The sequence below is a fragment of the Camelina sativa genome, chromosome 12, assembly GCF_030686135.1.
Source record: "Camelina sativa cultivar CO46 ecotype springtype chromosome 12, ASM3068613v1".
Lineage (NCBI taxonomy): Eukaryota > Viridiplantae > Streptophyta > Magnoliopsida > Brassicales > Brassicaceae > Camelina > Camelina sativa.
The window spans coordinates 2,750,668-2,777,807 of NC_141891.1; the positions used below are offsets into that span (position 1 = coordinate 2,750,668).

At 35.9% G+C, this 27,140-nt stretch overlaps 5 protein-coding genes and 1 pseudogene across 7 annotated transcripts; 2 read left to right on the forward strand and 4 right to left on the reverse strand.

Annotated features, from left to right (window-relative positions):
• Nucleotides 1-115: 115 nt before the first annotated feature.
• Nucleotides 116-4,212, reverse strand: LOC104729787 (extra-large guanine nucleotide-binding protein 2). Of its 2 annotated transcripts, XM_087479157.1 has the most exons (9): nt 3,305-4,097; nt 2,433-3,193; nt 2,193-2,333; nt 2,003-2,107; nt 1,761-1,919; nt 1,524-1,680; nt 1,210-1,445; nt 974-1,137; nt 116-884 (listed from the first exon to the last, which is right to left on the reverse strand). In XM_087479157.1, exons 1-9 carry the CDS (start codon nt 3,549-3,551, stop codon nt 290-292), a joined length of 2,565 nt encoding a protein of 854 aa, XP_087335283.1. In that variant the 5' UTR covers nt 3,552-4,097; the 3' UTR covers nt 116-289. The 2 variants fall into 2 exon arrangements, with proteins under 2 accessions (XP_087335283.1, XP_010447092.1); XM_010448790.2 differs by having other exon boundaries at nt 2,433-4,212.
• A 5,966-nt stretch (nt 4,213-10,178) lies between these two features.
• On the reverse strand, nt 10,179-12,316 carry LOC104729788 (protein JINGUBANG pseudogene; annotated as a pseudogene). The gene has a single exon (XR_015574009.1). The product of XR_015574009.1 is annotated as a protein JINGUBANG pseudogene (transcript).
• Nucleotides 12,317-13,790: 1,474 nt separating this feature from the next.
• Nucleotides 13,791-16,828, reverse strand: LOC104729789 (putative E3 ubiquitin-protein ligase ARI1). Its single transcript, XM_019233740.2, has 6 exons — nt 16,372-16,828; nt 15,984-16,016; nt 15,617-15,890; nt 15,055-15,535; nt 14,239-14,951; nt 13,791-14,147 (listed from the first exon to the last, which is right to left on the reverse strand). The coding sequence occupies exons 1-6, from the start codon at nt 16,498-16,500 to the stop codon at nt 13,990-13,992; spliced, it is 1,788 nt and encodes a 595-aa protein (XP_019089285.2). The 5' UTR covers nt 16,501-16,828; the 3' UTR covers nt 13,791-13,989.
• Nucleotides 16,829-17,290: 462 nt separating this feature from the next.
• LOC104729790 (uncharacterized) lies at nt 17,291-19,524 on the reverse strand. Its single transcript, XM_010448793.3, has 7 exons — nt 19,290-19,524; nt 19,114-19,210; nt 18,823-18,961; nt 18,509-18,591; nt 18,226-18,360; nt 18,035-18,139; nt 17,291-17,617 (listed from the first exon to the last, which is right to left on the reverse strand). The coding sequence occupies exons 1-7, from the start codon at nt 19,373-19,375 to the stop codon at nt 17,492-17,494; spliced, it is 771 nt and encodes a 256-aa protein (XP_010447095.1). The 5' UTR covers nt 19,376-19,524; the 3' UTR covers nt 17,291-17,491.
• A 1,426-nt stretch (nt 19,525-20,950) lies between these two features.
• Nucleotides 20,951-22,637, forward strand: LOC104733145 (uncharacterized). The gene is made up of 2 exons (XM_010452753.2): nt 20,951-21,056; nt 21,316-22,637. The coding sequence occupies exons 1-2, from the start codon at nt 20,951-20,953 to the stop codon at nt 22,635-22,637; spliced, it is 1,428 nt and encodes a 475-aa protein (XP_010451055.2).
• A 939-nt stretch (nt 22,638-23,576) lies between these two features.
• On the forward strand, nt 23,577-26,501 carry LOC104729791 (4-hydroxy-3-methylbut-2-enyl diphosphate reductase, chloroplastic). Its single transcript, XM_010448794.3, has 10 exons — nt 23,577-24,158; nt 24,421-24,617; nt 24,816-24,995; nt 25,100-25,231; nt 25,320-25,394; nt 25,461-25,566; nt 25,661-25,755; nt 25,844-26,029; nt 26,110-26,196; nt 26,297-26,501. Exons 1-10 carry the CDS (start codon nt 23,774-23,776, stop codon nt 26,360-26,362), a joined length of 1,509 nt encoding a protein of 502 aa, XP_010447096.1. The 5' UTR covers nt 23,577-23,773; the 3' UTR covers nt 26,363-26,501.
• The last annotated feature ends 639 nt before the right edge of the window (nt 26,502-27,140 follow it).

The window sequence follows — 27,140 nt, forward strand, 5'->3', positions numbered from 1 at the left end:
TCGATCTCTCAAAGTTTAAACCGCGAATCTAAATGCCACTCTGGTCCGGTTCATCCTCACAAACCGTATAATTAGATAATCTGTTAAACCGGCTTCTTGTGAAGAAAAGAAAAAAAGGTGTAATTTACTTCACTTTATTTCTCTCTTTTTTTCTTTGTTTTTTACCTGAGAAATCAATCACATGAATATGTATCTTGGCACTACATACATGATACAACACACACAAAAACATGCACACAAGCGCTATGTAAAAGAAAGAAAGAAAGAAAGAATTTTAGGGGAAAAAATATCAAGAGGACGAGCTGGCCTCGATGCTAGTAGTAGACATTTCTTGGAACATGGAAGTTTCTTCAACATGCCACTTGAGAATCTCTCTAGCATATCTCAGTGCGTTGTCCACACTATCACTCTCCAAGCTCACTTGGGAAACAAACAGCTTTGGCCTAAAGCTCCTTCCACGCATCGAATACGGTTCCAAGAGTGAGTCATACAGTCTCTTGAACTCATAACCAATGTAATGGAAAGCACGCTGAGCCATTGGAGGGTTGTGCCTGCTCGTCTGGTTCTGGCTTATCAACGGGTTGAAGTCTTCGAACCACTCACAGGTTCTTAGAGGAACCTCCTCGATTTTTTCTTCTAGGAGATCAAATTTGGTTAGAACCAAAAGGAACCTTTTCTTAGACAGGGTCGGGTGAGTCACCATGCTCTCGAAAAGCTGTTTGTTTGCAATCATCTTGTTCACAACATTCCCGTCACCGTCTTCTATGTATTCTCCATAATCTGTTAGTGAGACACAGAATATCACCAAGTCAGCGTCTTCAAACATTTCCAGCAATTTCCAGTTTTCACCAATGCTTCTCGGATTTAACCGGATGAGTTGGTACCTGCAGAGAGAGCAAAAGAGAGAGAGATTAAGTCCCAACAATTTTTCATTTAGTCTGAATACAGCACAAGGAAAAAGAATAGAACTAACTTCATGTCTGGATCGTGTTGATAATCGCTCTCAAGAGTCTCTTCTTGAGAAGTTGATGGGAATGAGAAGTCCACACAAGGAAGTCCTTCCATGGAGGATAGTCCTTCCGCTTGCAATATGTCCATATCAGAAGGATCGTATTCTGATCTCGAGATCTCAAGAATCTGAGAAGTAACAAATTTAGGTCAGTCTACTATGGTCCTGATTAGACAAGCAAGCACTTGATGTAAACTCACTCGTTCAAGAAAATAAACGGCGTTTCTGGGAAGTGTATCACGAAGCCTTTTGTAGGTGGCTTGAATGGCCGGTACTCTCCAGAGATCTGCAACGGTTTGTGCATTCTCGCGGCTTGATGGTGGAAATATCTTCAGGTTTCCGTCTTCCTTTTCTTTTAGAAGCCAATCTGAAAAATGTTTTAGTCTCGGGTTGATCGAGCTAACTGTTTTAGGACTTGTCTCATCTCCCATATTGCCTAAATCACACAAGAACTCAATCAGTGTTCCACAACAATCAATTGTTAACTGATGTTTGCTCGGTCAATAAAAATCACCTGTTTGATCTGAAGGCTGGTCACTGCTCATCTCTTTTTCAAACCTTTCATGTGCCTCAAGAACCATTGCCAGATAGGTATAGAGATTTGTTTGGATTATGAATTTGACTCTTTCACGGTCGTCTACAGAGAATGGGATGTCATAGAGAGACCTTGCCTGAAACAGAAGAAGTCAATCCAGATTCCCTACTAGATGTTAAATATTCAAGTGGGTTGACATTAAGATGAATAGCTCACTTGTTTATATATTGTAGTGGCGCCACATTTCTCATTACCAATCAGAAGAAGCTTGTTAAGCATTTTCTGCTCATATATGGGCACATCACATGGTTCTACTGCAGATGAAGCCGGAGGAACTGGCAGAGAGAAGAGAGCACAAGCAAGTCTTGCTCTTTTCTGTAAAAATGATATTAGTAGTGGTCTTTAGTTTTATGTTCAAACGCTGTGAAAGAGAAAACCTTGTGATAAGGAAATCATACCTTATTCCAGATGTTCCCAATGGAACGTTTTTGACCTTCTTCCTGGTACGTACCATCTGAATCGACCCAAAAATGAGGGTTTCCTTCACATTGAACATTCACCATCTACATCAAAGCAAAGAATCCCTTAATTCAGAACACGACATTAACACGACACTAACAAAAACAAGGGTGAAAACAGCGAAAGAACCTTGAGCATCATGAGTTCTGACTTGGTTATTTCCCGGCCATTAATACAAATTCCAGTATCACCATGGCTTGCGTCCTTCTTAACGTTACTACCTCCTATGTTCTTGTTAGGACTTATAATCTGACAAGGTTTCTCTCCTACCTGATTAAATAAACACATAGAGGCTCTGATTTAGCTGAGCACTCAAAAATAAAATCCTCAAGAATAGATAGGCAGACACACATAAATAAGTAACTCTACCTTTCCCCAGTAGCCAGAAACCTTATCATACCAATAGTCTCCCGGTTTTAGCTTCTTGGGTGGATGTGGACATGTCTTCAACATGTAAAGCTCATCTTCACTTAAAGGCTTGTCATTGACAGTGATAAGCCGCGAAGGCAATTGATTCGCCTTGCAGGAGGTCTCAGCATGCATGACTTGTCGAAGTTCAGAATCCGTGAGAAGACGCTTCAGCATTCTTGAACACTTTCCGAGACTTTTTCTCTTGGACTCATCGATCCTAATACCAATGCAAGTTTGACACTTTCTTCCTTCAGGCATTGCACCCATGGCTCTGCGCACACAGTTATAACAGTATTTGGCATCGCAGACGATACAGACTTCCTTCTCAGTAAACCGGTTTCCTAGCGCGCATCGGTAACACGATCCTCTTTTACCTTTCCTTTCAGCTTTAGGCGTTGCAGCTATACTTTCTCCATCAGAAAGGTAAGAGCTTTCACCACATTCACTGTTCTGAAATGGTTCAACGAATCTCACATGATTTGCACGTTCTCCATCGGCATCCTCTCCAATGGAACAATCTGATCCCACATCCGAAGCTCTTCCATCATCTAATGTATCCTCCCCTCTTACTGATGCAGACAATGGTGATGATGGTGATAACGGTACCTCAACCAAACTTTTCGCTTCTTCTGATACATCCAATCTCTTTGATGATGATGATGAAGATGATGACGAGCCAGAAACAACATCACGCCCAATCAAAACCACACTAGAAGCACCTGGAGAATCAACAAAACCATTCTTCTTCTTCTGAGTTACAGAATCAGATGGTTTCTTGGTAACCCTATTAGTAGTCCTAACGAGAGGTTGAGCAACTGGGTAAGAGATACCACTTGACAAGGAAGAAAACGAAACAGGTTGAGCCGTGGGGATCTCATCAACTTCAACGGGAAGAGCTCGTGGCAAATTAGCAATAAGAGGGCCTTTATACTCAGAGGCGAATGAATAATCAATTCTATAATTACTACTAGTTTCATCATCATCATCTTCACTTTCCTGATTTTTAGGATTCGGTGATGTTAAAGGCAATAACTTTCTTAAAACCATCTTCTTTTTTACCAAATCGAGCACACACATACACAAAAACACAAAAAAGCCCTAATTCCTAAAATTGCCTGATTTAGAAACTACCAACAATTACGAGGATAAGATAAAGACTTCCCCTAAGCCATTAGTGGCTTATATAATCAAAATCACCAACCGCGTGAGACAAGAACACAACTTCAGATATATACAACAATTTGATCACATAAAGCTAGCTCCTTTTAGCTTAAAGAACGAGACTTTATTCGAATTTTGTTAAGAGATTTTTTTTCAGACGATGGGAGAAAGAAAAATAAGCAAACAAAATTTTCTGGGGAAATAAAAAAAAAGGAATTTGCAGAAGAAGAAGTAAACAAAAAGAAGAAAGAGTGATTGGTTGGATCGTCTTCTTCTTCTTCTCTCTCTCTCTCTCTCTCTCTTTCACTTAGTAAACGACGAAGACTTGACAATAAGAAAGAGAAGACTTTCTCCTTTGTTTTTTCTTTTTTCTGTAAACCAAAAGAGAAGGAGAAAAGAAAAAAGAGTTATTTTCCGGGAAAATTCTTGCCGTCAACGCGGGTTGGGGAAGTTGAAAACGATGATGCGTCTGCGGAAAGGCGTGGAGAGAGTCAAAGAACGAGGGTAGTTTTGTAAATATCTGTTCATCCCTGCAATAATGTTGCAATAACCGGAATTACACGGTTTATAGGAGACCGGTGGTGTTTGTTGAGGTTGACTCGTTTTATAACTTTTTAATTTACAGTTTAGTGAAAATGTTTTCGGTTTAGTGATTAGTTACGAAATTATTATAGATCCCAGCCTCACAATATATAGTTAACATTATTTATTTTGATTTTTTTATAAATTGTGAATAGAATTAACATTATTATATATGAATAAAACATTTCATAAAAAAATTCATTTGATAAATTGATAGTATATGTTATGGTTAAAGACGTATTCGGTAAAGTGGTTCAAAACGTGTTAACTAATTTTTTAATTTAACTAAGTATACAATTCTGAAGTCTACAATTTGACCTTTTAAACCATAAAGATAAAACTTTATGTGATTAATAGTATACTGAGCGTGAATGTGTTCATTTAAAGAAAGTGGTGTATGCGTTTAATTGTTAATTTTAAAAACATGCTAATTGGTTAATAGATTGACGCTTACACTTATAACTTTTTGTTGGGAAGACATTTTGTATTCTAGAATACCACTTTCCTACTATGAAAAGATAATTGACAATTAGACTAAGATAGTTTTGCGCGACAAGATGTTCATATATGTGTCTCTCCAAATTGATAATATATCGTTCCATTAATGACAAATATGGCCGGGTTTAGTACGTTACAATCATCATCAAGACATATAATAGAAAATAGAACAAACATGTTTGTTCGGTCCTTCTTCTTGTTTAATTTTACAACATTAGGGAAAAAAAATTGATAGTATATATACTTAAGTCTTAATTTTTTTATTTTTTTTTTTTATTTTAAGGAAAACCATCATCAATCCGACTTAAATTTTGATTTTCTCTCACCAGTGGCACAAACCTGTCTGAGTCTCGTTGACTTGGTCGTCATAAGATTGAAATAAATCCTTTTTGACTCTTTCCCGACGTGAAGACGGGTCCTCGTGATCTGAGAGAATGATTAATCACACTATATGCTCCTTAATTCCACGGGCCACACTCCCTTCATGTGGTGAGGAAGATCTATTCCACCCTGACTGCGGAAATAAGAAAATATTGCGTCTCACCTTGTTGCTCTGTTTTATAAATATTGATACACTCTATTTTTTGCTTTGTTTTAACATTGTTTGCATATATAAATATAATACATATGTGCAGATGTGCTCTCTTCCTCTCAATAGTACTGCGACTGAATTTGTTCTCACTTCTTAATATGCTCTTTGCTCTTCATGACAAGCTTAATCCTATTTTGACGATTTGACTTTCTCTTAGCCATTCACGACTTTGCCCTGGATTATCGACTACGTATTTTTTCTTCACTATTCAGCAATGATTTACAATTACATAAGTATGTGCTAGCCATGGATAACGAACAATCCTAGTTACATATATTTAAAAGATCACACCTACAAAAACAAATTCATAATCTCCAATTTTATATTTGGAGAAAACATGACATACACAACTAGAGACCATAACAATCTCGTCATTATTTTAGCAAAAACAAAAATCTCGTCATTATTACAGTACCTTAGAAATATGAATAAATATATGCTTACTTACAGTACCTTAAAAACAAAAGCTGCAGCATTCTGGTAGATGGACTCGCGATTTCACCACCTCGATATCTTCTTCCTTGACCACCTCGACCTCCACCTTGAAACGTGTATGGGACCGGCAGCCAGATTCTCGTCTTTTCTTAGCTTTTTTCGGTGGATATGTTGGTGGCTACGTTAAAAGTAAGTATGTTTTTTTTTTTTCTGTTTTGAAATCAGGGTTTGATATTTTCGCTAGAAGCAAGTTTCAGATCGTTGACTAAACCATTAATTCATCATCAATTGCTCTCTAGAATCTGGCTGCCAGTTGTGGATATGTTGGTGACTAAACCATTACACGAAAGGGGAATCCATGCATGGAGAGGATGTGACTAGGAACTAATTGTTTTTGTTTACTTGAAGAGTTAAGCTTATAGTCTAGTGTCGAGCATGCCCATGTAGTAGTAGGTGGAGTAATTATGTAGTAGTTGGTAAAAAAATCAGAGAGTAGTTCCTTTTCTTTCAAAAGTTGTATGCGAAACTTTCAAAACTTTAAATCTTTTCTTCTTAATAAGAGCTGATGGAAAGAATTAATAGTTTCTTAATAATCTTCTCTCTCAAAATGATGAAAAATAGGTTGGCTCTTCTTTGCATTAGACGCTTGCAAATAGACTGTGTGAAAGGAAACAAAACCAAAAACACATTACTCATTAGATCATCGAGTTTCCTTTTGGTGATGGAAACATGGACCATACGATTAAGTAATTAATGTATATAGTTTTTTTTTTATGGGTTCTAAAAGTATTTAATCACATTCTAACTTTGTGGTGAGTGTTTGTAAATTTTATATCGAATTAGGAGACAAAAGGAGGCAAATACTGTCCAACAACCGGGGGTCAAGCTATTCCGAAGGTCGACAACCGGTAAAATCGAGTAAAATGATGGTCCACCACCGGCGATCTAGCTTTCAGGAAGCTCGATAGCTGGTAAAATCGAGTAAAATAGCGTTCCAACACCGGGGGTCCAGCTCTACCGTTGCTCGGACGCCAGAATCCTTTCCCGGTTCAAAACAGCACAATATATATAGAGTATCACATGTGGTCTCTTCCTTTGCCACCTTCAAAGTCCAAACCTGTCTCTCTAGTTCCTACAACATCCCAAACACATGACGTGCTTTTAAGGAAAATGGTTATTAACAAAACAAATTGCTCTTCCATTTATGTTGCATTTTTTGGGGTTTGTTCTCTCATCACTCTGTTTCACTCTATCTCTTGTTCTTTCTTTGTCTCTGTTACAGTTTCATTGTTCTAGAGTGAAAAGAACAAGAAACGTGTTACTCATAAAACTACATTGTAGTCACTTGGATTGTTTTTACAACATCACACAGACATATAGTAGTTCCATTAGACACACACACTCAGACGACACTCTTATGCCCCCTTGCCTTAGGCCATACTTCTAGACTGACTAACCTGAGAAGAGTCGCCTACTCTTTTTCAAGTTCGTACTTCAACATTTCCAATTCCAGTCGAAGTCCCAACGATGTGTGCGGTGTGAACAGTATATAAAAATTAACTATTGTTTATACTTTATAATTTTTGTATAAGTCGTACGTCAGTACGTGTATAAAGACAACAATCTGATAACTCCCAATTTCCGACCAATCGCAACGTATCATGTATTCATGCGTCTGTGTATACATTTTCTCAATCACAAATTTACGATTTTAATAGAAATGAGAAAAGGAAGACTCTAATTATAAATATAGCTCGATACAATGCAATGTATCATGTGCGTGTATTCATTTCCCCATCAAAATCCACGTATAGAATAAATAATAAAATATTAGACTTTAAAATATTATTATAAATACTTCCTAGTTATTATTTCACTCTTGTGTTGTTCGACAGGTCAGTTGGCAAGGAAAGAAGGAAAACATTTTTATCCGACAATAAATATGATTAACTTATGCAAATTCATATCCGTCGAAAATAGTCACACGTGTAACAGAAATAAATACAATGATCAAATAAAATAGTAGCAGTATTTTGGTATTATTAAGTATAAAACACTAGATATATATGAACCATGCGATACACCGGTTTTCTTTAGTTTCTAATTAATATATTTTATATAATTGTAGAAGAAAAATTTATGTATGTTTATTAGGGGTGCCTATTCTTTTGTTTTTAGTGATGTGTGCATTGTTTATGTATGCTTGTTTTTAAATTACATATTGTTACTATTGTTTTAAATTAGAATAATATATTATCAGCTTTTATGTTAATTATTGAATAATATAATATTTAAATAATTATTAACCAAACAATCATAATATCTCATTGTTTGTATCACTTATGCTTATTTGATATATTAAAAATAAAACTTATCCTAAAAATGAGTTAAAACCAAATTAAAAGAATTGTTTAAAAACATGTTGTTATGCATAAACTTTTGAAAATTAAAAAACAAATTCAGTCTTCAATTCTTTGTTTCTTCCATTGATCAACCGTTCTTGACGTTCATCACGTTTTTCACGTTTGGTTCCACAATTGACATCATTTGAACTTGTCTAAACACATAAAAACAACCTTTTTATTATGTTAAGTGAAATAATATATTGTATTTAGTAAACATAACACATCATAATATATATATATATATATATATGTTATTTATGCTTGTTTGGTCTATAATTTATGAGACTTCAAAAGTTTGATATGATGCATCAAAATCATATTTTTAACTTGAATTTTGAATAAATAAGTTTTTCCAACAATAAAATGCACACATGTAGAAACGTCTTCTAACTCCTGTTTGTCCAACTCACTTTTTATCTATGTGAATAATAGAATAACAGTTAATTGAATTTCAAACTGTAATATATTAATCCACACAATAAAATATTTAATACAATTTATAGCTGATTTATGCAGTTGTCATCACTGGTGATGGGTTCGAATCCTAGATTTTTGAATTAAAAAAAACTACAAAACGACATCATTTAGTAAACTGTTAATGTTGACTTTCTTTTTTTGTCAGTTGACTTGAGGATGTGCTTTTTTTGGTTGATTTAATAAAAGTTAACCATTTAATTAGAAAGTTATCTAAAATTAGCTATTTAATCTATCACAAGCAAAATTCATGTTTTTTCAGCATTTTTTGATAAGTTCAAAATTTTTATGTCATTTTCTCCCTTTTATTTTTGCAAAAAAAAAAAAGTCTTCCTTCTCCGCTGCATCACCATTGAAATCCAATGTGGAAGATCTCTTGGTTGCTATACTCCGAGAAGAACTTACTTCCAAAATTGCATACCACCTGTCATTGAAGAATTCAAGGTGGGTTCTTAGAAGATAAGTTTGGAGATAGATGCTACACGATCTTCGGTTTGTTCTGCAATGAATGGTACTATAGTCCAATCACTACAAAAAGTGCATATTACATCAATTAAATTATATCAAAAGGCTAAGTGATATTAATTTATATTGCTTATTTATAATTGATACCCTAAATAAAATTTAGCATCGACTGTAATAATTGATATTGTTATTGACTAGTACGGCATCAATAAACTCATCACTTTCGGTTATTGATATAAATATGTATAAATACATCACTTAAATAATCGATGTATTAATTCATTTATCTTAACATCATTTTGCAAATGATAAAAATATTTACATCAATAAAAGTGAAAACTCGCTGAATGAGCATATCTTATCGGGTCTTTATGGAGAGATGCATAAGACCATTGTTTACTGAAGGAATGATCATGAAGATTGACGTATGTTTTTTTATCTCTTGTAGTCTTGTGGTTTACTTTTTATGTTAATTTGTTATTGTCCGTCATTGTCCATGAACTAGCCATATATAACTAGTTTAAGCCTACGTCATTGTCCATGAAAGTTCTACGTATAATAGCAAAAGACTTTTGAGAGTGTTTCAAGTCAATATTCAAGATATATAAGTTCTGAAAATGCACCTACCGTAAAATGTTAGGTTCGGAATCCTCCAAATAACTGAATGAAAATCGACAAGATAGATGTATAAAACAGACAAAGACCAAGAAACAAACTAGTTATATACGGCTAGTTCGAATAAAAGAAGGCGATTGCCCCATGATAGATACACGCAGTCGCCTTCTCACCAGCTTTTTCGCAACATCGACATCGAAATCAAATTGGAGGAGAGCTAGGGTTTCTATCTTCTAGTTTTTTTCTTTTGTGACTTTCAGACTAGGGCTTCTGTCTTTGCTTCGATCAATTTATCCGAAGATTCACAGGGCCCACCTAGAAGGCCCTGTTGTGCTCTCAATATTTCCTCATCAAAATATATATAAGATCATGTTGCCCTTAAATCTTATCAATATCAATATAGAACGACTAATTCTAATGAAGAGGAACGACTCATCAAAATTCCAAATTATAAGAAGTTGCAACCACGACAAAGAATAGAAAATAAAAAGAACATGTTTGATTCGGTCTTTCTTTCTTGTTTATTTTTACAAAATTAGGGAAAAAATTAATTATAGTACACTCTTTTTTAAAACATTTTCTTTTCCAAACAAAAAAAATAAGCAAAAGCTCACTACGTGAAAACCATCAACCCGACTTTTTTGATTCTCTCACCATCTAACGAGGCACAAACATCTCCGTTGACTTGGTCGTAAAATAGAAATCAATCCTTTTGACTCTTTCCCCGGCGTGAGGTCCTCCTGACTGACTGAGCAACGACGGGACAGCTTCGAAATATAATCACACTATGCTCCTTCCACTCGTTTTTATTTTTGAGTTTCCATGTCTCGTGAACTCCACGCGCCACTCCCTTCATGCGGAGAGGAAGAGCTCTTCCGTCCGGAAGATGCTGCTGGCTCGTCCATCTCCCTCCACGTGGCCATCCTCTCCGACACTCGCCACACTTTTACCGACTTGTCCAAACTTCCGCTGTATATAATAAACTTCCGGTCTCCCTCGCCCGTTGCAGAGGCTTTTGCCCCCTTGCGGCAAGCTCGTTCCTCCTCCACGGCTAGACACTTTACCGGTCCCATGTGTCCCGTCAAAACAGAGAGACACTGATGGGACTTGTCCGACGGGTCTCGTCTCCACACGCATATGTTCTTGTCGGCGGAACCACTCAACAGCAAGTTCCCCGCTATAGCGAGACATAACACTGCGGATTTGTGGCCTTTGAGTACTCCACCGGTGAATACCCGTTTTGAACGCTCCCAGTAGTTCACTAGCCCGTCCGAGGAACCGCAATATACGATGGAAGATTTTGATTTTACAGCCAACGCCGTGACTGCGTTTTCTTGCTTGAGCAAAACTTGAGCTAGCACATGCTTAGTTCCTTTGCCTTGCATCTCACGTTTCCACACTTTAACAGTGCCATCTGCGGATCCCGTGAACACCAAGTCATCGAAACCGGACATTACAGAGTTTATCGCGTCATCGTGTGCATGTATTGATTCTAAACATTTCGAATCCGCGATCCTCCACACTTTGATCGTCGTGTCCCAAGAACTCGAATACAACAATCCAAGATCCACGTCCAGGCTAAGACTAGACACGGCGTCGTTATGCTTCGTCTTCACGGAGTTTCTGTTGCGGCGTACCTCCATGTAATGCTTAGGGTTTACAGAGCTCTTGACCATTGATTTAAATGTCGGCAATGTCCCAACCCGCTTGTGTTTTCCCGGTTTCCTCTTTGAAACCTTCCAAATCCGGATCTTCCCATCTTGATGGCCGGTAAAGATCCTATCTCCAAATATCACAATGGCCTTAATGAGGCCACTACTGGATTTGAACCCGGCGTGTTCCTTCAAATTCTTCCAAACCCTAATGTTCTTCGAGTCCGACCCCGTGTAGAGAAGGTCACCAGAAGCGGCTAGCGAGTATATATGCCCTTCTTTTCTTACAATGGATCCAATGAGACCGTTGGTCTCGAGGACATTGTCTTCATTGAAATCCGCACCCCAAGGGGGCGACACGCGGGCCCATGGTGACATTACACAAGGAGAACCTTCACCGCTGGTCGGACCGCTGCTCATTGTCGAGGCCGAAACGCTGCTAAATCGCTGGTGACTTGCGTTACTGTTGCCACTGACGAGATCGTCGGGAGGGAATATTCCGTCGTGGTCAGCTTTCAAGAGATCACCAAATTTAGGCCTCGGTTTGGGACTATCGCTAAGTTCGTGGCGATTGAGATTGTTGTTATATGGATCAGTTTGGACATCAACGACCATGGTACCACCCGTTTCGTTCCTCATCTCTTTCTTCAAATCTTTATCACAAAAGTCAAATGCTTGATTTAAAAATAAAGATTATAGAATAATGGATAGAATAGAATTAATCTCTTTTTACTTTTTTTTTTGTCTAGGGGATTTTTTTTTTTTTGGGTTATGATAGCTATGAATAAGAAAGTTGAAGGATAATATGTGTTTGTAGATTTTGGCTGGCAAAGAAAGACAGAGATTATAATGGAGATTTAAACGGAAAAAATGGAGGGTCTAGAGCAAATTCTGACTTTTTTAGAAGTTTTTTTTTTTGTTTTGTCAACGACTCTTGGAGAATTGTTTATGGTGTTAGTGGGTTACGATAAATGATCTTATAAATGCACTCTTATATACTACAAGACTACAAATATCTAAAAAGATTGACCATTTGTTATATGTGATGGGGGTGCTTCACACGTGGTTGTTGCTTGTTACCAGATGAAGCTTCTATGATTTTTTCGAAAGAGTATATAAATGCTAAGTAAGCTTATGAGTATTATATTGCCAAGGAAATGAGAGAATATGTGTTACTTTACTATTTTTGCTATATTTTAAACCACACTAATACCATTTCTTATTTTATTAAAAGGTTATACATATATATATATATATATATATATATATATATATATATATATACTATACTCTTGAATACATGATTTGCAAAATTTTAAGCACTCTGTTACATATTGAATTATGACATTCTTTGTTAAATGCATCTAAGGTTCTAGATACATTGGAATATTAGGCACGCAACCGAGAAAGGTACTTAGATCAAATCTCCTCCATATCTCATTTCACATAGCTTTACTGCCTAAAAATATCTTTGTTTTTGGGTTTTGTTTTGATTGGTTAAAGATAAATAAAAATATATGTACCATACTGTCGAGCATTTGTTGTCCTTGTCCCACAAGGCCACAACACTTGATATATCCAGACAAATATTCTTAGTAACGGATTTTAATTAAACATATACTCATATTAAAAGGACTATACACCACTTGAAAAGATTAGGCAAATTATTTAGGCATGATTCCACTACTTGTTAATTGTACGTTAACCGTGAAAATGGCTTTTTACATAGCAAATCGTTCTTTTGTTCTTGCTACTTGTTGCGAACTTCATTCAATAATTTGTTTGTCTACTATTCTGATATATTTAGTAGAGTCGTGGAAAAACAAATTTTTGCGTTGATTGTATAATCAAGACTACATGCCACATTTTTTTAATAGTAATAAAATAGACTACTACATGCCATTTTATAACACAAAAAAGTACACTTATTGCCCTTACCTTAGTAGGTAAATTATCCTAATATTAATTCAACTTCTGACCAACTTTTTAAATCCTGGTACTATGTATGTATGTATATAGAAGAAAGAAAGAATAGAAAATAGCAATTTTTTTTGTTTTGTTCAAGTATTGGAAATAAAAGAACAGGAAAAAGCTGGAAGTAGCTTTTTCTGACATAGCTGGAAGTATCGTCTGATGGGTACCGTACGAAAGAACACAGATTCTGAATGTTTGATATTCTTTGGCCACTCCAAGACAAAACATAAAGGCTTAAAGCCTAGGAACTAGATTAAAAAAAGCGAACACAAACTCATCATTACTCCAATTCAGTTTCTTCACTTAAAGTATTAACCGTAATAAATTACAAATTACGCCATTATGGTGTTGCTTCTTATACTTGGGGGATCGAATCGTAAAATCAGATAATTTATTATATTAGTAACTAATAAAAATATAAAATAACTCATTTGACCTCGAAAGACATTGAGAAGCACCAGAGTTGGTAGGCTGAACCAAAAGATCTATGAATTAGAAGTCTAGAACTATAGAAGCAACAATAAGTTATAGTTGTTACAAAAAACCAAAAAACTATAAGGAAGATAAATTAACCAGTCAGTCGCGAAACTTGAACGAGAGATATAGCCAAACACCTTTTGCTATGTCATATCATTTGGACAAAAGCAAGTGAGGATTAGAGTTCAGTTTTGGTCGATGAAATCAGCTGGCAAGTTCAAATCCAATAGAGTGACTTTGTTGTTTATGAAGCTTCCTTCTTTCTTGAGACGTTTCTGTGAAGATGAAATAGTGTCTTCCGAGCTCCTCGATCCTGAAGCTTGCTCAGGCCTCGTTGTCACTCCTGTATAAACAATATTAGCTCATTAGGATTTGAATCACTGGTTCATTCATTACTAGAATGATACAATCACAATTAATCGAGAATTACTTACCGCTTGTACCAGCACTATCCAAAGGTTGCAATTTGTCAGGACCGCTGGAATTCCAAGAAGCATAAAACTCAGCTGCTTGTTCTATTCCCTTCGATCTGTACGGCGCAATGTTGTGGATGCCAAGTTGGAGAGAACCGAGCAAGTCATTCTCAATGCACTCGTACATTTTCTTGCAGAGGGTATCGACCGCAACAGACAAATTGATAATTTGAATCCTTATCTCCATGACTTTGTCATCACTAAATTCATCAAAGGGTTCCTCAAGGAACTGCGAAAGTTTCTCCACATTACCCTCAAGTTGTTGCTGCTGATCCTCAAACAAATTTTTCTTTATCTCTCTCACCTCAGGGGTCATCTCATCATTGAATAGCTCCTCACCAAACATGTAATATGCAAAAGCATACGAATACGAAAGGACCCGTCTTGATCTGAACAACCGGTCAAGTCCATTGGTGACCCAGCTGAAGTCTTTAAGCTTCAGCTCCCTCTTTTCTGATTTCGTAACTTTCTCAAGGATGGTATCCCTAAGTTTATCTTCTAGCTTTGATGAATCTGTATGTGCTTTGTATCGGTGATGGTAATGCGTATACCTGTCTAAATCTCTCTTCGCTCTTTCCATCTGCTTCTCTTTGTCATCTTGGTACCGACCACAACTGTGACCAGCGATAGTCCTATAAGTGTGATCACTACCAGTAGCTCCACCACATAGCCAACTGTCCATAATGAGACACTTTCACCATATGACATTTGCTGTCTCAAAGCATAGAAAAAAAATGCGTAATAGGAAAATAAAGCAATGGAGAAACACGGTCTTACCAAAAACACTGCCCACATATACACCTTACGAGATTGCATCCGCCATTCTTTTCCACAGGTTTGCAACATTTTGGACACAGCTTTGTGTGAACGGTTATCCAATTAATCGTCTCAGACTCATCTCGACACTTCTTTCTCCATAGCTCCCACATCAAACAAGAGCAAGGGGAATGGGCTTGACACAGACAACTGAAACAGAACTGAAGACCACAAGAGCATTCAACTTCACACAACTTGTCATCCTCAGCTCGTATTGCATTCCCACAATGAGGAGTGCTCGGACACCACTTGACCATCTTGTTGTCTTCAATGTATGACTCAAGAAGGAAACGATCAAACTTCTTAGCTAGATCTGGACGCCTTTTACTGACTAGATTCCTGACAATATCCTCATCACAGATAGCATTGCATTGGTGAGCCATGCATCTAATCCTTTTGCTCTGCCCTTCATTTATCTGAACAGTAAAATGCTCCGTCCAACCTAAACCAAACCAAGAACAGTGTTAAATCAAATGTCGAACTTTAGGATAACCCCACAAATATTTAGAAAAAAGGGACTCACAACTATTGCAATAGCAATGGCCACAGTCCATTCTGGTCATCTGATCACGAGGTAGATCCTCAATGCAGACATCACAGCTCAACAGAGGAAAAGAAGAGTTGTCAAATTGAGAGTCGAAGAGAGTAACACCAGCAGCAGAAAACAAGCTGTCTTTGCCTTTCTCAACAAAGACAGCAAACAACTTCTCAACATCCCATTGGTAATGAATTAGAAGAGTCCTCGCATGGTGCTCTTTTATCGATAACAAATCCATCACTCTTAGCAAATCTTCTCTCTGCATATCAGAAAAAAACCAACAACAACTCAACACAAAGTTAACAAATAAAAAAAAACGACAAAATAAGAATCATCTCTGGTCATGTATTACCTGTGCTGCTAGAAGCGATTCTTGAGTGATGACCTGCAAATTGGTTGATAAACGTTACCAAATCCGTAAGAGAGAAACAAAACCCTAATTTCAAATTGTCCAATTAATATCTACAGTGTGTTCATAATCCTATACACACTGTGAACAAATTGAGAAATTCAGATGAACAATGATACAGGAACCAGATTCTCAATTCACAATTTTGCAATGAAATAATCGAAATTCAATTTTGTTTTTTTTTTTCTTTCAAAAATTCAAAAATATTCACGAAACACAAAAATTCAATCAGGAAGAAGAGAATCAACAATTAAAGCAATCACGGAATTGAGAACATTCATACACGAATGAATGAAGGAACAGAGGAAGTAGAGTGGAGGAGGAGGGGAACCTGAGTGTTAGATTTTTTGGAGGAGAGAGGCTGAAGCAAATCAGATTCTTCATTATCAATCCCATTCAAAGACTCTTGATCGGATGAGTAATAGCAATCTTCTTCTTCCGCGCTATAATAATCATCCATCGTTCGTGATCAAACCAATTTTTTTGGAACACGCGACTAACGGAATTATCGTTGATCAAAGATCGAGATGATCGAAGAAAGGGAGAGAGTGAGGAGGACGGAGAATTATAAAAAGGAAGAAGATGAGAAGAGGGAATATTCCGGTGAGATCACAGAGAAGTTCCGGTAAAAGAGTAGAGAGGCGATAGAGGAGGAAGACGAATCGCTCAAAGATTCCTATCTCTCTCTCTCTCTCACTTTTTTTTTATGCAAAAGCTTAACACTTAAGCTTCCACGACGTCGTTTCGGTCTTTAATATTTTTTGCCATAATTGTGAAAGTTTTTATTTTTATTTTTGGGATAAACAAACACGCAAATTTAATGATTTATTTTCTTTTCTTTTTTTGGACTTTGGACTATTATTTGGTTTTGGATTTTTTTTCTTTTTAAAAATTTTGGGAAATTATTGGTATTATACTATTATTGTCAAAGTAATAAGTACTTTTAATCTGTTGGCAAAAGACAAAAGACGGAAGTAAAATTATAATCTACTATGAATTTGGTTTTGTTATGATTGTTTAACTTTCAGTTCAGATTTGTTTTTCAGTCAAATATACTTTCTTTAATCTGATTCTGACGTTTTGAAATTCAAACTGCGATTATGGTTCACTGTTTCGTAAACTTTGTACAATTTTTCTCTTACATCATTTAAAACAAATACAATGAAACATGTGTCAGTTGAAAAACGTAAACATGATTAAGATACCATGTTTCAGTGTACTTGTGTTTTTTGAATATTTTTAGAGCAAAGTTACCAAATACTGAAACATTGTCCAAAACTGGGAAAGAAAACCAAATACATTGCATCATCCACTCTCCATCTTTAACCTCTACACTTTGTATCCACTCAGTTTGATCATATTCTTTGTAAAGAATGATTCTAAAATTACAAATCATAGTGTATATAGAAACATTACACAGCAACAACAACTAATCTGACATTGTTCTTTTCCTAATCCTCGTCATCATCGAAGCGTGTCCGGAAGAGGTAGTCTTCGCCTTCAAGTTCATCTTGATATAGTGATATTGATGGATCTTTGCATTTCTCATTTTCTTTCTCATCATTGCATCTTTTTCCCTGACCCAAAAAAATGTCGAGTTTTCAGAACTCTTTAAGTATCTCATCACAAGTTTCGTTTATTCATGAGAAGGTCAATCAAATTCCTACATTTGATTGACTATCTTGTTTAGGCTCACTTTCAGAAGATATGGAAGAGGCTTCACTGGTTTAATAGCTTAACAGAATTCAATCTCTATAGAAATGCCTAACTTTGAACACTAAACTTGGTTGAAAGTAGCATCCTAAATCTTTCTGGATCAGAATGAATGAGTGTTAGGAAGAAGACAACTGAACACCAAGCTCAACTTTTTTGGCAATAAGCAAGACTTGTTATTAACAGCTAGTGGAGATTTCTAAAGAGCTACTAAAAGGCAATCAAAACAGAGAAGAAAACACAAACCCTTAAGCAAAGATTCTTGAATCAGCAGTACTGACCTTTCTTAAGATATAGAAGAAATAGTGGAAGCCATCGCCAAAAGTGTTGTATTCCATGGACCAAGAATACTTGGGATCCTTAAACAAAGGACGCCTGAAATGCGGCTGCATGACCAAAAAAAGAGTCTTTTAGAGCTAGTAATTGAGTGAATACAAAGTGTAAGATCTCAGATATACGCTGATAAAAATACCTGGCCAAAAGTAATGGAAATGAAGATCCCATCTGGTTTCAAAACCCGGTGAACTCCATCGAGAGTTGCCATGACTTTGCTAACAGTTTCAGGACGGGGATTCCATGGATCACCAGCATCCACAAAGAGTACATCCTTCACAAAATCAATTACAAAAAAACAGAGAGCAATTCATGAGATTTCTCTCGTCAAAATCCAAGATCATATACACTTTGAAACCACGTTCACGGATCCTAAGTCCTAACAAACAATGGATGAAAAGGAAATTTGAGCAGGTTTTTACCATGGTCCCTTTCTCAATAACCACATCAAAAGACTCGCTGTTAAATGGGAGGTCTAGCATGTCAGCTTGCACCACTTTTATCTCTGAATATAGAAAAGTCTCAAGTCAAAATATTAAACACGTCGAGAGTAAGATCAAATGAACTTTTACTTTCTAGGAGCAAAACAAAGCAGCAGAGACTAATGAAATTCTCAGTTTTACTGTCAAAACTTTTACAAAGACTTAAAGTATGCCAATTGCCAACTATAGTAGTACTTGGTTACGTTTATGCCTATGTGAATTAATCAAAACAAATTATAATCAAAGCAAAGTACCTTTGTAACCTTTTGATAGCAACCGATCCAGCATCTTCTCTACCGCAACAGAACATAAATCAATGCAGGTAATATCAACAATCTTATCTTTATACAACTCTTCACACAACTGAGAGTTCCCACATCCTAATTCCAAAACCTTCATTACAATTCACAACAACAAGGGCATACTCAAAATCACATTTTTTTTTGGGAATTATAAACTGAACTACTGAATCTATGGGTCTGGACAACCATGAAGTCAAGAAGGTTAACAAAAAAGAGAGATAGAGTCAGAGATGGTATGTGTACGGAAGAAGAGGTTTTGATGTTGGATTTGATGAGATGCTGGAAATGAGAGTAGTCCTTGAACCATTCGTAGTGTTCCTCAGAAGAGAACCTCTCGTCCCTGCAATTTTCAAGACATTCAGGAACACAAGAAAAGAAAGAGGGATAGAGATTGTTCGACTTCTAGGTGAATGCAATACCAGTAGTGAGGGTCGAGGTAGGTCAGAGCAGAAGGAGGACCGACGGAATTAGGATCCGAATTATGAGTGTCGGATCTATTCTCCATAGATGGGGACTTGGTTGATTGAATTCTCCTTATGAGCTACTCAGGCATAAACCCTTAACCCCTTTCATCACTAATCACTATATCAATTGGAAAATAACAAAACAGAAAAAACAATTGTGTTAACTAACTTGCTTAAAATCTATGGTCTTGAGTCAATTGACATTTGGATCTTTTGCATAAAAACTTTTTATTAAAAAAGGCTTAAAGTTCAAGGGGCTTATATATGGGCCTACTATGTAACTAAAAATTATTTAACAGTTATGAAAGAAGAATAGAAAACAAATAGATTGAAGAATAATATAAAAAATATTTGGTTTGGACTTAGTTGAGAGGATAGAACAATTATATGAAAGTATAATTAATATAATGCAATTATCCAAAATTATGATTATACTTTTGAATATTTCATTTAGTTTTATACCTAAATATTAAAAATAATCAAAATATCTAAAATAATTTGTTACATAAGTCAAAATTTAGTTAAATTTAATTAATTTTAGAGATTTTTTTTGGGTACCCGGTAGTTCGGGTGCTAATCGGGTTCTAAAATTTGTAACCCAAACCGATCTGAACCCGATAGTACCCAAACCAAACCGAACCCATATATCTAAAAATACCCAATGGATTCTATTTTTCTAAACCCGTTTATCCGAACCCAAACGGATAATACTCGAACCTGAACGGGTTACCCGAATGTCTAGCCCTAGGACTTGTCATCCTTAGTTCATCGACTGTACTTGAATATGGGATTTATACATGGATGGGAGGTACTGTAGTGTTGATCACCATCAATGGTTAAGTCTCTTGACGGTAAGGGAACACATTGATGCAGAGCTCCAATGATGCCATGTTATTATACAATTAAGAATTAACGATGAACTCCTCAAGCATAGGGCATTTAGATAGAAGCCTAGCAATACTCCCACTATTAGGACCGAAGTCAATAGAATCAAGATGCAAGAGTTCTAAGTTTTGCCATTCATATAGAAAGTGAAATGTATCTTCTTGCCTTAACGTCTTTAAGTTTGTCCATTTCATATATTGCCTGTTTGACGATGAACTCAATTCTTGTTTTGTACGACACTTATCCTATCCAATTACGGACAGTTTCAATGTGTACTCAAAATGACTGTTGTTGTTTTTATTACAAAATTTTCTTTTGGGGGTGTTATAACAAATACTCCCTCCGTTTCAATATATTGGATGTTTTGAGTTTAGCACACAGATTAAGAAAAATACTTATTTAATTAAAACACTTAACTAAAGCAGTTAGAAGCAATTAAAGTAGGCAAAACGTGCTTAATCATTTTGCCCAAAAAGGCAAAAAAAATCTCAATTAATAAAAGGAAATACTAAACGTCATTTACACAATGGAGGCAAAGTAAAATTTTGATGAATCTGAATTACTTGAAAAAAATAGAGCCAACGTTTTACATAATTGTTTTTAAACTTAAAATTCAAAATTTTTACATTGGAGCCAATGTAAATATTTTGTGAATCTGTTATGCTTATTTAAGTTTCAAAATTAGAATAGTTTCTACCTTTTATTTCACAATTCTAAATTATGATTTGAGTATGTCACTACTAAATAATGAGAATAATTTTTTGTTTGATTTAAACGAAATCCCACCAACAGAAGAAGCTTTTAGCAATGGCAATGGAGACTTTGCAATTGTTCCAGGTATTTTTTTTTTTTGACATAATAAAACTGAAGTTAGTTACTGATTAATTTTGTAGTTCCTACTTTTTCTCTGTTAGTTCTTCTTAATTAGTCACGTTCTCATATTCTTTGTTTGAGGATAATTTTCTAATTGTTCTATTATTCCAGTTATTTAGGCTCTTTTAAAATTAGTTACGATTTTGTTGTTACATAGTTTAACGTCATGACTTATACAGTTTAATTTCTAATTTGTTTTCTTAAATCTATTTTCTTAAAACAGAAAACGAAAATGTACAACATTCGGGACAAACCAGAAATAATCTATCAAATGAAGAGCGATGGGTGATTTTCAATGCTTTACTAATGAGGAGTAATGATGGGGTGCTGGGAAGAACTATTACCAGAGAAGTTTCTAATCACTTTTCAGTGCCTATACTAATGGTGCAAAAGATTTGGCGAAGAGCAATAGAAACGGTTCATAATACTGGAACAGTGGATGTATCTCACCGCAGATCTATAAATTGTGGTCGCAAAAGAATCTTGATAGAGCCACACCAAGTCACTGATATTCCGCTCCACAAACGAACAACTTTGAGGTCGATGGCCATAGCTATGAATGTGAGTCTTACAACATTATTTAGACGGAAGAAAGAAGGGTTTATTCGACGTCATACCAATAGCATCAAGCCTCATTTGAAGGAAGACAATCTGAAAGGTAGACTACAATTTTGCATTTCTATGTTGGATAAACATACTATACCTCATGAACCAAAGTTTGTTGATATGTACAATATGGTGCATATCGATGAAAAATGGTTCTATATGACAAAGAAGACGGAGAACTACTACTTACTTCCGACTGAAGAAGAGCCGCTACGTACATGTCAAAGTAAGAATTACATCGGAAAAGTAATGTTTTTAGCTGCTATGGCTCGTCCAAGGTTTGACAAGGAAGGAACGGAGATATTTTCTGGAAAGATTGGAATATTTCCTTTTGTTACTATGGAGCCAGCTAAGAGACGAAGTAAAAATAGAGAAGCTGGAACTTTGGAACTAAAGGCAGCAACATCGGTCAAAAGAGAAGATATAAAAGCATGTTTGATTGAAAAGGTTCTTCCTGTTATTCATGAAAAGTGGCCAATAGAAGATCGAGGGAAAACTATCTTCATCCAACAAGATAATGCAAGAACACATATTGAATGTGGGGATAAAGATTTCCAAGAAGTTGCATCAAGTAATGGTTTTGATATACAGTTGATGTGTCAGCCACCAAACTCACCGGATCTAAATATTTTAGATCTTGGATTTTTTAGTGCTATTCAGTCGTTACAGCATAAAGAGTGTCCAAAAACCATCGAAGATCTTGTTCGTGCGGTAGAAGAGTCTTTTGAAAACTACTCTACGGAAAAGGTAAACCATATTTTTCTAACTCTTCAATTGTGCTTGCAAGAGATTATGAAAGTTGGAGGATCGAACAAGTACAAGACACCACATATGAGCAAATCGGTGTTGGAAAGATATGATCAGCTTCCTATACAAATAAGTTGTGATCCTGTATTAGTCCAAAGTGTGTTGAACACACTAAATTTGTCGAACTCGTGAACTGCTCTGTTTTTTTATAACTGCTCTGTTTTTTCTTTTTTCTGAAAAATCGCTTTATGCTGTTTTGTTTTTGTTGTTGTTGTTTTTCTTTTTAATTATTATTGTCATGTGTTTGGATAATGTTAATGATCGGAGACTTCTTGTTGATTAAATTATGATTGATTTTTATTTGATTTTAAAATTTAAGATTTTGACTTAGTGGGCAGATCAATAAGATTATTCGAAATGGCAAAGATATTTTATTTAGATTATTTTTATTTTTATAGTCTTATTAGTTCCTTAAACATCGTAAGAAACTAGAAGAAAGAAACTCACATAGAACAATAGAGAAGAAAGAGAAGCTAAAAAAGACTTGGCACATAAATCTTTAACATAACCAACATAGCCTCTTCTACTTCTTTGTTGGGATCAATCGATCCTTCGTGGAAATAGATCTTTTTATTTAAATCAAAGTTTCGAGGGTTGCTTGCACTTTTTGGTTGACTGGGTTGAGCATCTTCTTCTTCTTTGATTTTTTTTCCTTCTGATTTTTTTTTTGGATCCATTTGAGTGTTTAAAAGAAATTTATTTTATTTTGATATGTAGAAGTAACAACTGTTCCGGTTTTATAGTGGAAGTAAATCTGAAAAATTAAACTTTGTCAACTGTATCGTACGTTGTAATCTAAAGACAATAAACTTTAAAGATAAAACATTTTAAAAAAAAATAAAATAGTATTAATTTTACATAGGGATAAGAATCATCCTATATTTTGAAACACCAAATAAACCTCAAAACATCCAATATATTGAAACGGAGGGAGTATTGAAATAAGAGATTACTCGTTTTACATGAAACATGCGAAAGTTGACATACTGTGAAAACAATAGAATCCAAATTTGTATTATACATACCGATCACACATCTTAATAAAAGAGTTTAACCATAAATTTGCTACTAGCAAAGACTACACTTTCGCGACCCATTTTTTGTGGCGTAGCTACGCCCATTCTATTGTCTATCTCTTTCCTTTAAATTTCACAAAATATAAAAATCAAATCCTAAAAAAATAAAGACATAAAATTACATGTCACACCACGTGGCCTGGTTGCAAAATTCCCAAATTCACTATTAAATTTATTTTATTTAATGCGTGTATGTACTTTGAGATAACTCGTGGGAGCAGCCATTGGAGTTTTTTCTCAGTCAGCGTCATTGTTGTCTCTAGGTGCGTCTCTCTCTCTCTCTCTCTCTCTCTCGCCATGGCTGTTGCCCTCCAGTTCTGCCGATTATGCATTCGGCCAGATACTTTCGTGCTTGAGAATCATATCTCTGGATCTGGATCATCTCTCCGGCGCCGGAAAGCTTTCTCAGTCCGGTGCTCGTCTGATGATGTGAACGTTCCTTCGCCATCGGTGGTGATGGACTCCGATTTCGACGCCAAGTCGTTCCGTAAGAACTTGACCAGAAGCGATAATTACAATCGTAAAGGGTTTGGTCACAAGGAGGAGACTCTCAAGCTCATGAACCGAGAGTACACCAGTAAGTTGTTCCTCCTCAATTTTGCTTGCGTGCTCTGTTTTGGTTTAAGGCACGGTTTGATGATTGAGCTGTGATGAAAATTTTACGAATTTGGGTTTGTTGTTGAAAAAGGACAAGACTTTCGAATTGGGTTTTGGGTTAGGAATTGAATTTGGCAAACCGAACGGAATTGAATCGGAAAAATCTGTATCTTTGTGGGTTTAGAAGAGATTGTTGTGAGGTGTGATTTGTCTTGCTTATACTTTGTATGTGAAACTCTCAGGTGATATATTGGAGACCCTGAAGACAAATGGGTATACTTATTCTTGGGGAGATGTTACTGTGAAACTCGCTAAAGCTTATGGTTTTTGCTGGGGGGTTGAGCGTGCTGTTCAGATTGCATATGAAGCAAGAAAGCAGTTTCCTGAGGAGAGGCTTTGGATTACTAACGAAATTATTCATAACCCCACCGTCAATAAGGTTTGTACTCACTAGTCACTATACTCTTATTAGGCTTCTTCTTTTCCGCTTTGTATGTATTACTAGTTTGTTGAATCTTTGTTAGCTAGATGATGTTGCTTTGTGGCCAAATATGTGTTGTTGAATTGTATTGAACATTGATGACTTGCCTATCTATTCTTCACGGGCGTTGCTGAGTTTCTTTGATTTTTATGGCAGAGGTTGGAAGATATGAATGTTCAAATTATTCCGGTTGAAGATTCAAAGAAGCAGTTTGATGTAGTAGAGAAAGATGATGTGGTTATCCTTCCTGCATTTGGAGCTGGGGTTGATGAAATGTATGTTCTGAATGACAAAAAGGTTCAAATTGTCGACACGACTTGTCCTTGGGTGACAAAGGTACATTCTTTCAACTCGAGATAGATCCGTGATACTCGTTTTTTTTTCTTTTCTTGCATTCATCTGATATTGATTTCTTCCTTTTGACATTTGTGACTTTAAAGGTCTGGAACATGGTTGAGAAGCACAAGAAGGGAGAATACACGTCAATCATTCACGGTAAATATAACCATGAAGAGACGATTGCAACTGCGTCTTTTGCAGGGAAGTACATCATTGTAAAGAACATGAAAGAGGTACGACTTTTGTACTGTTAAACTTTGGATATTCGTTAGAATTTTGCAGGACTTTTTTTGCTGATGGGTACCTTTTTATTGAGCACAGGCGAATTACGTTTGTGATTACATTCTCGGTGGCCAATTCGATGGATCTAGCTCCACAAAAGAGGAATTCATGGAGGTATGAGCTTATTTGCCAATTTTCTGTATCAATTTAGTCGTTCTAATCTCTATGTTGGCATTGTAGAAATTCAAATACGCTGTTTCGAGGGGTTTTGACCCTGACAATGACCTTATCAAAGTCGGTATTGCAAACCAAACAACAATGCTCAAGGGAGAAACAGAGGAAATAGGTTAGTTTACTCTACGGTTTCTTACATGACAATCATCTTTTATTTTCGGAAACAAAAACACCTTAGTCTGTGTCTCATGCTGAAAAACCCACAGGAAAATTAATCGAGAGAACAATGATGCGCAAGTATGGAGTGGAAAATGTGAGCGGACATTTCATCAGCTTCAACACAATATGCGACGCTACTCAAGTAAAAATTTCACATACGTATCTCAAAAGCATACCCTATAGAAAAATACTATCTTTTCACTTTTAATCAAATCTTATTATCTTTTCAGGAGCGACAAGATGCAATCTATGAGTTAGTGGAAGAGAAGATGGACCTCATGCTAGTGGTTGGTGGGTGGAATTCAAGTAACACCTCACACCTTCAGGAAATCGCAGAGGCACGGGGAATCCCATCTTACTGGATCGACAGTGAGAAACGGATAGGACCTGGGAACAAAATCGCCTCTAAGCTCCACGTAAGTGCCTTTTCAAAACTAAACTCACTCCTTACAAAATTTGCTTTAACTGATCTTTTTCTATTCTTGACATTTGACAGTACGGAGAGCTGGTCGAGAAGGAGAATTTTCTTCCAAAGGGACCAATAACCATCGGAGTGACATCAGGTGCATCGACCCCAGATAAGGTAACAAACATACTTGCATCTGCTTTTGGTCTCTCTCTTGATTCCTCTACAGAGACATGCGTTATATATAACGTTTTTTCGTGAATGAACATATTTGCAGGTGGTGGAAGATGCACTGGTGAAGGTGTTCGATATAAAACGTGAAGAGTTGTTGCAGCTGGCTTGATTCAGTCAATCTTGTGAATTGTATTCAAATAGTAACATTATGTCGAGAGTGTGTACTGTATCATAAATGACAATGTTAGTTATAATATCTGTATTGTAACCCTCTTCATCATTACTCCACTGAATGTTCTAAGTTCTAACCGTAATCGTATTTAGACTGGTAACAAAGGAAAATGGCCAAAATCAACTCCAACTATTTACCGAACGCTTTTTTATATCTAAATTTTAACATTATGCAAATAACAATATGAACTGTATTAAAATTCAAATTTGTTACCTAATCCAACTATTTACCGAACGCTTTTTTATATCTAAATTTTAACATTATGCAAATAACAATATGAACTGTATTAAAATTCAAATTTGTTACCTAAACTATATAAAATTTTGTCAATTTTAACTTTTGTTTGAATAGTGTTAAATCAAAGTTTAATGGTGTTGAGTCAGACGATCTATGACATCCACATAGCACTGGAAATGACCAAAACTCAGCGTTGTGGCAAAAAACAAAGCGTTTGACAAGAAATGGAATATTAGAATCCGTTTTCGGGTGTGTGTTGTGAGACTTCATTTTTGGTCATTTGTTCCAACAAAATACCCAAAATGACCAAAACGATGTAGTTTTAGTCAGTCCCAATGCTACGTTGAAGTCACGGACCGTTTGACTCAACATCATCAAACTCTGATTTAACACTGTTCGAACAAATGTTAAAATTGACAATATTTTATATAGTTTAGGTAGCAAATTTGAATTTTAATACAGTTCATGTTGTTATTTG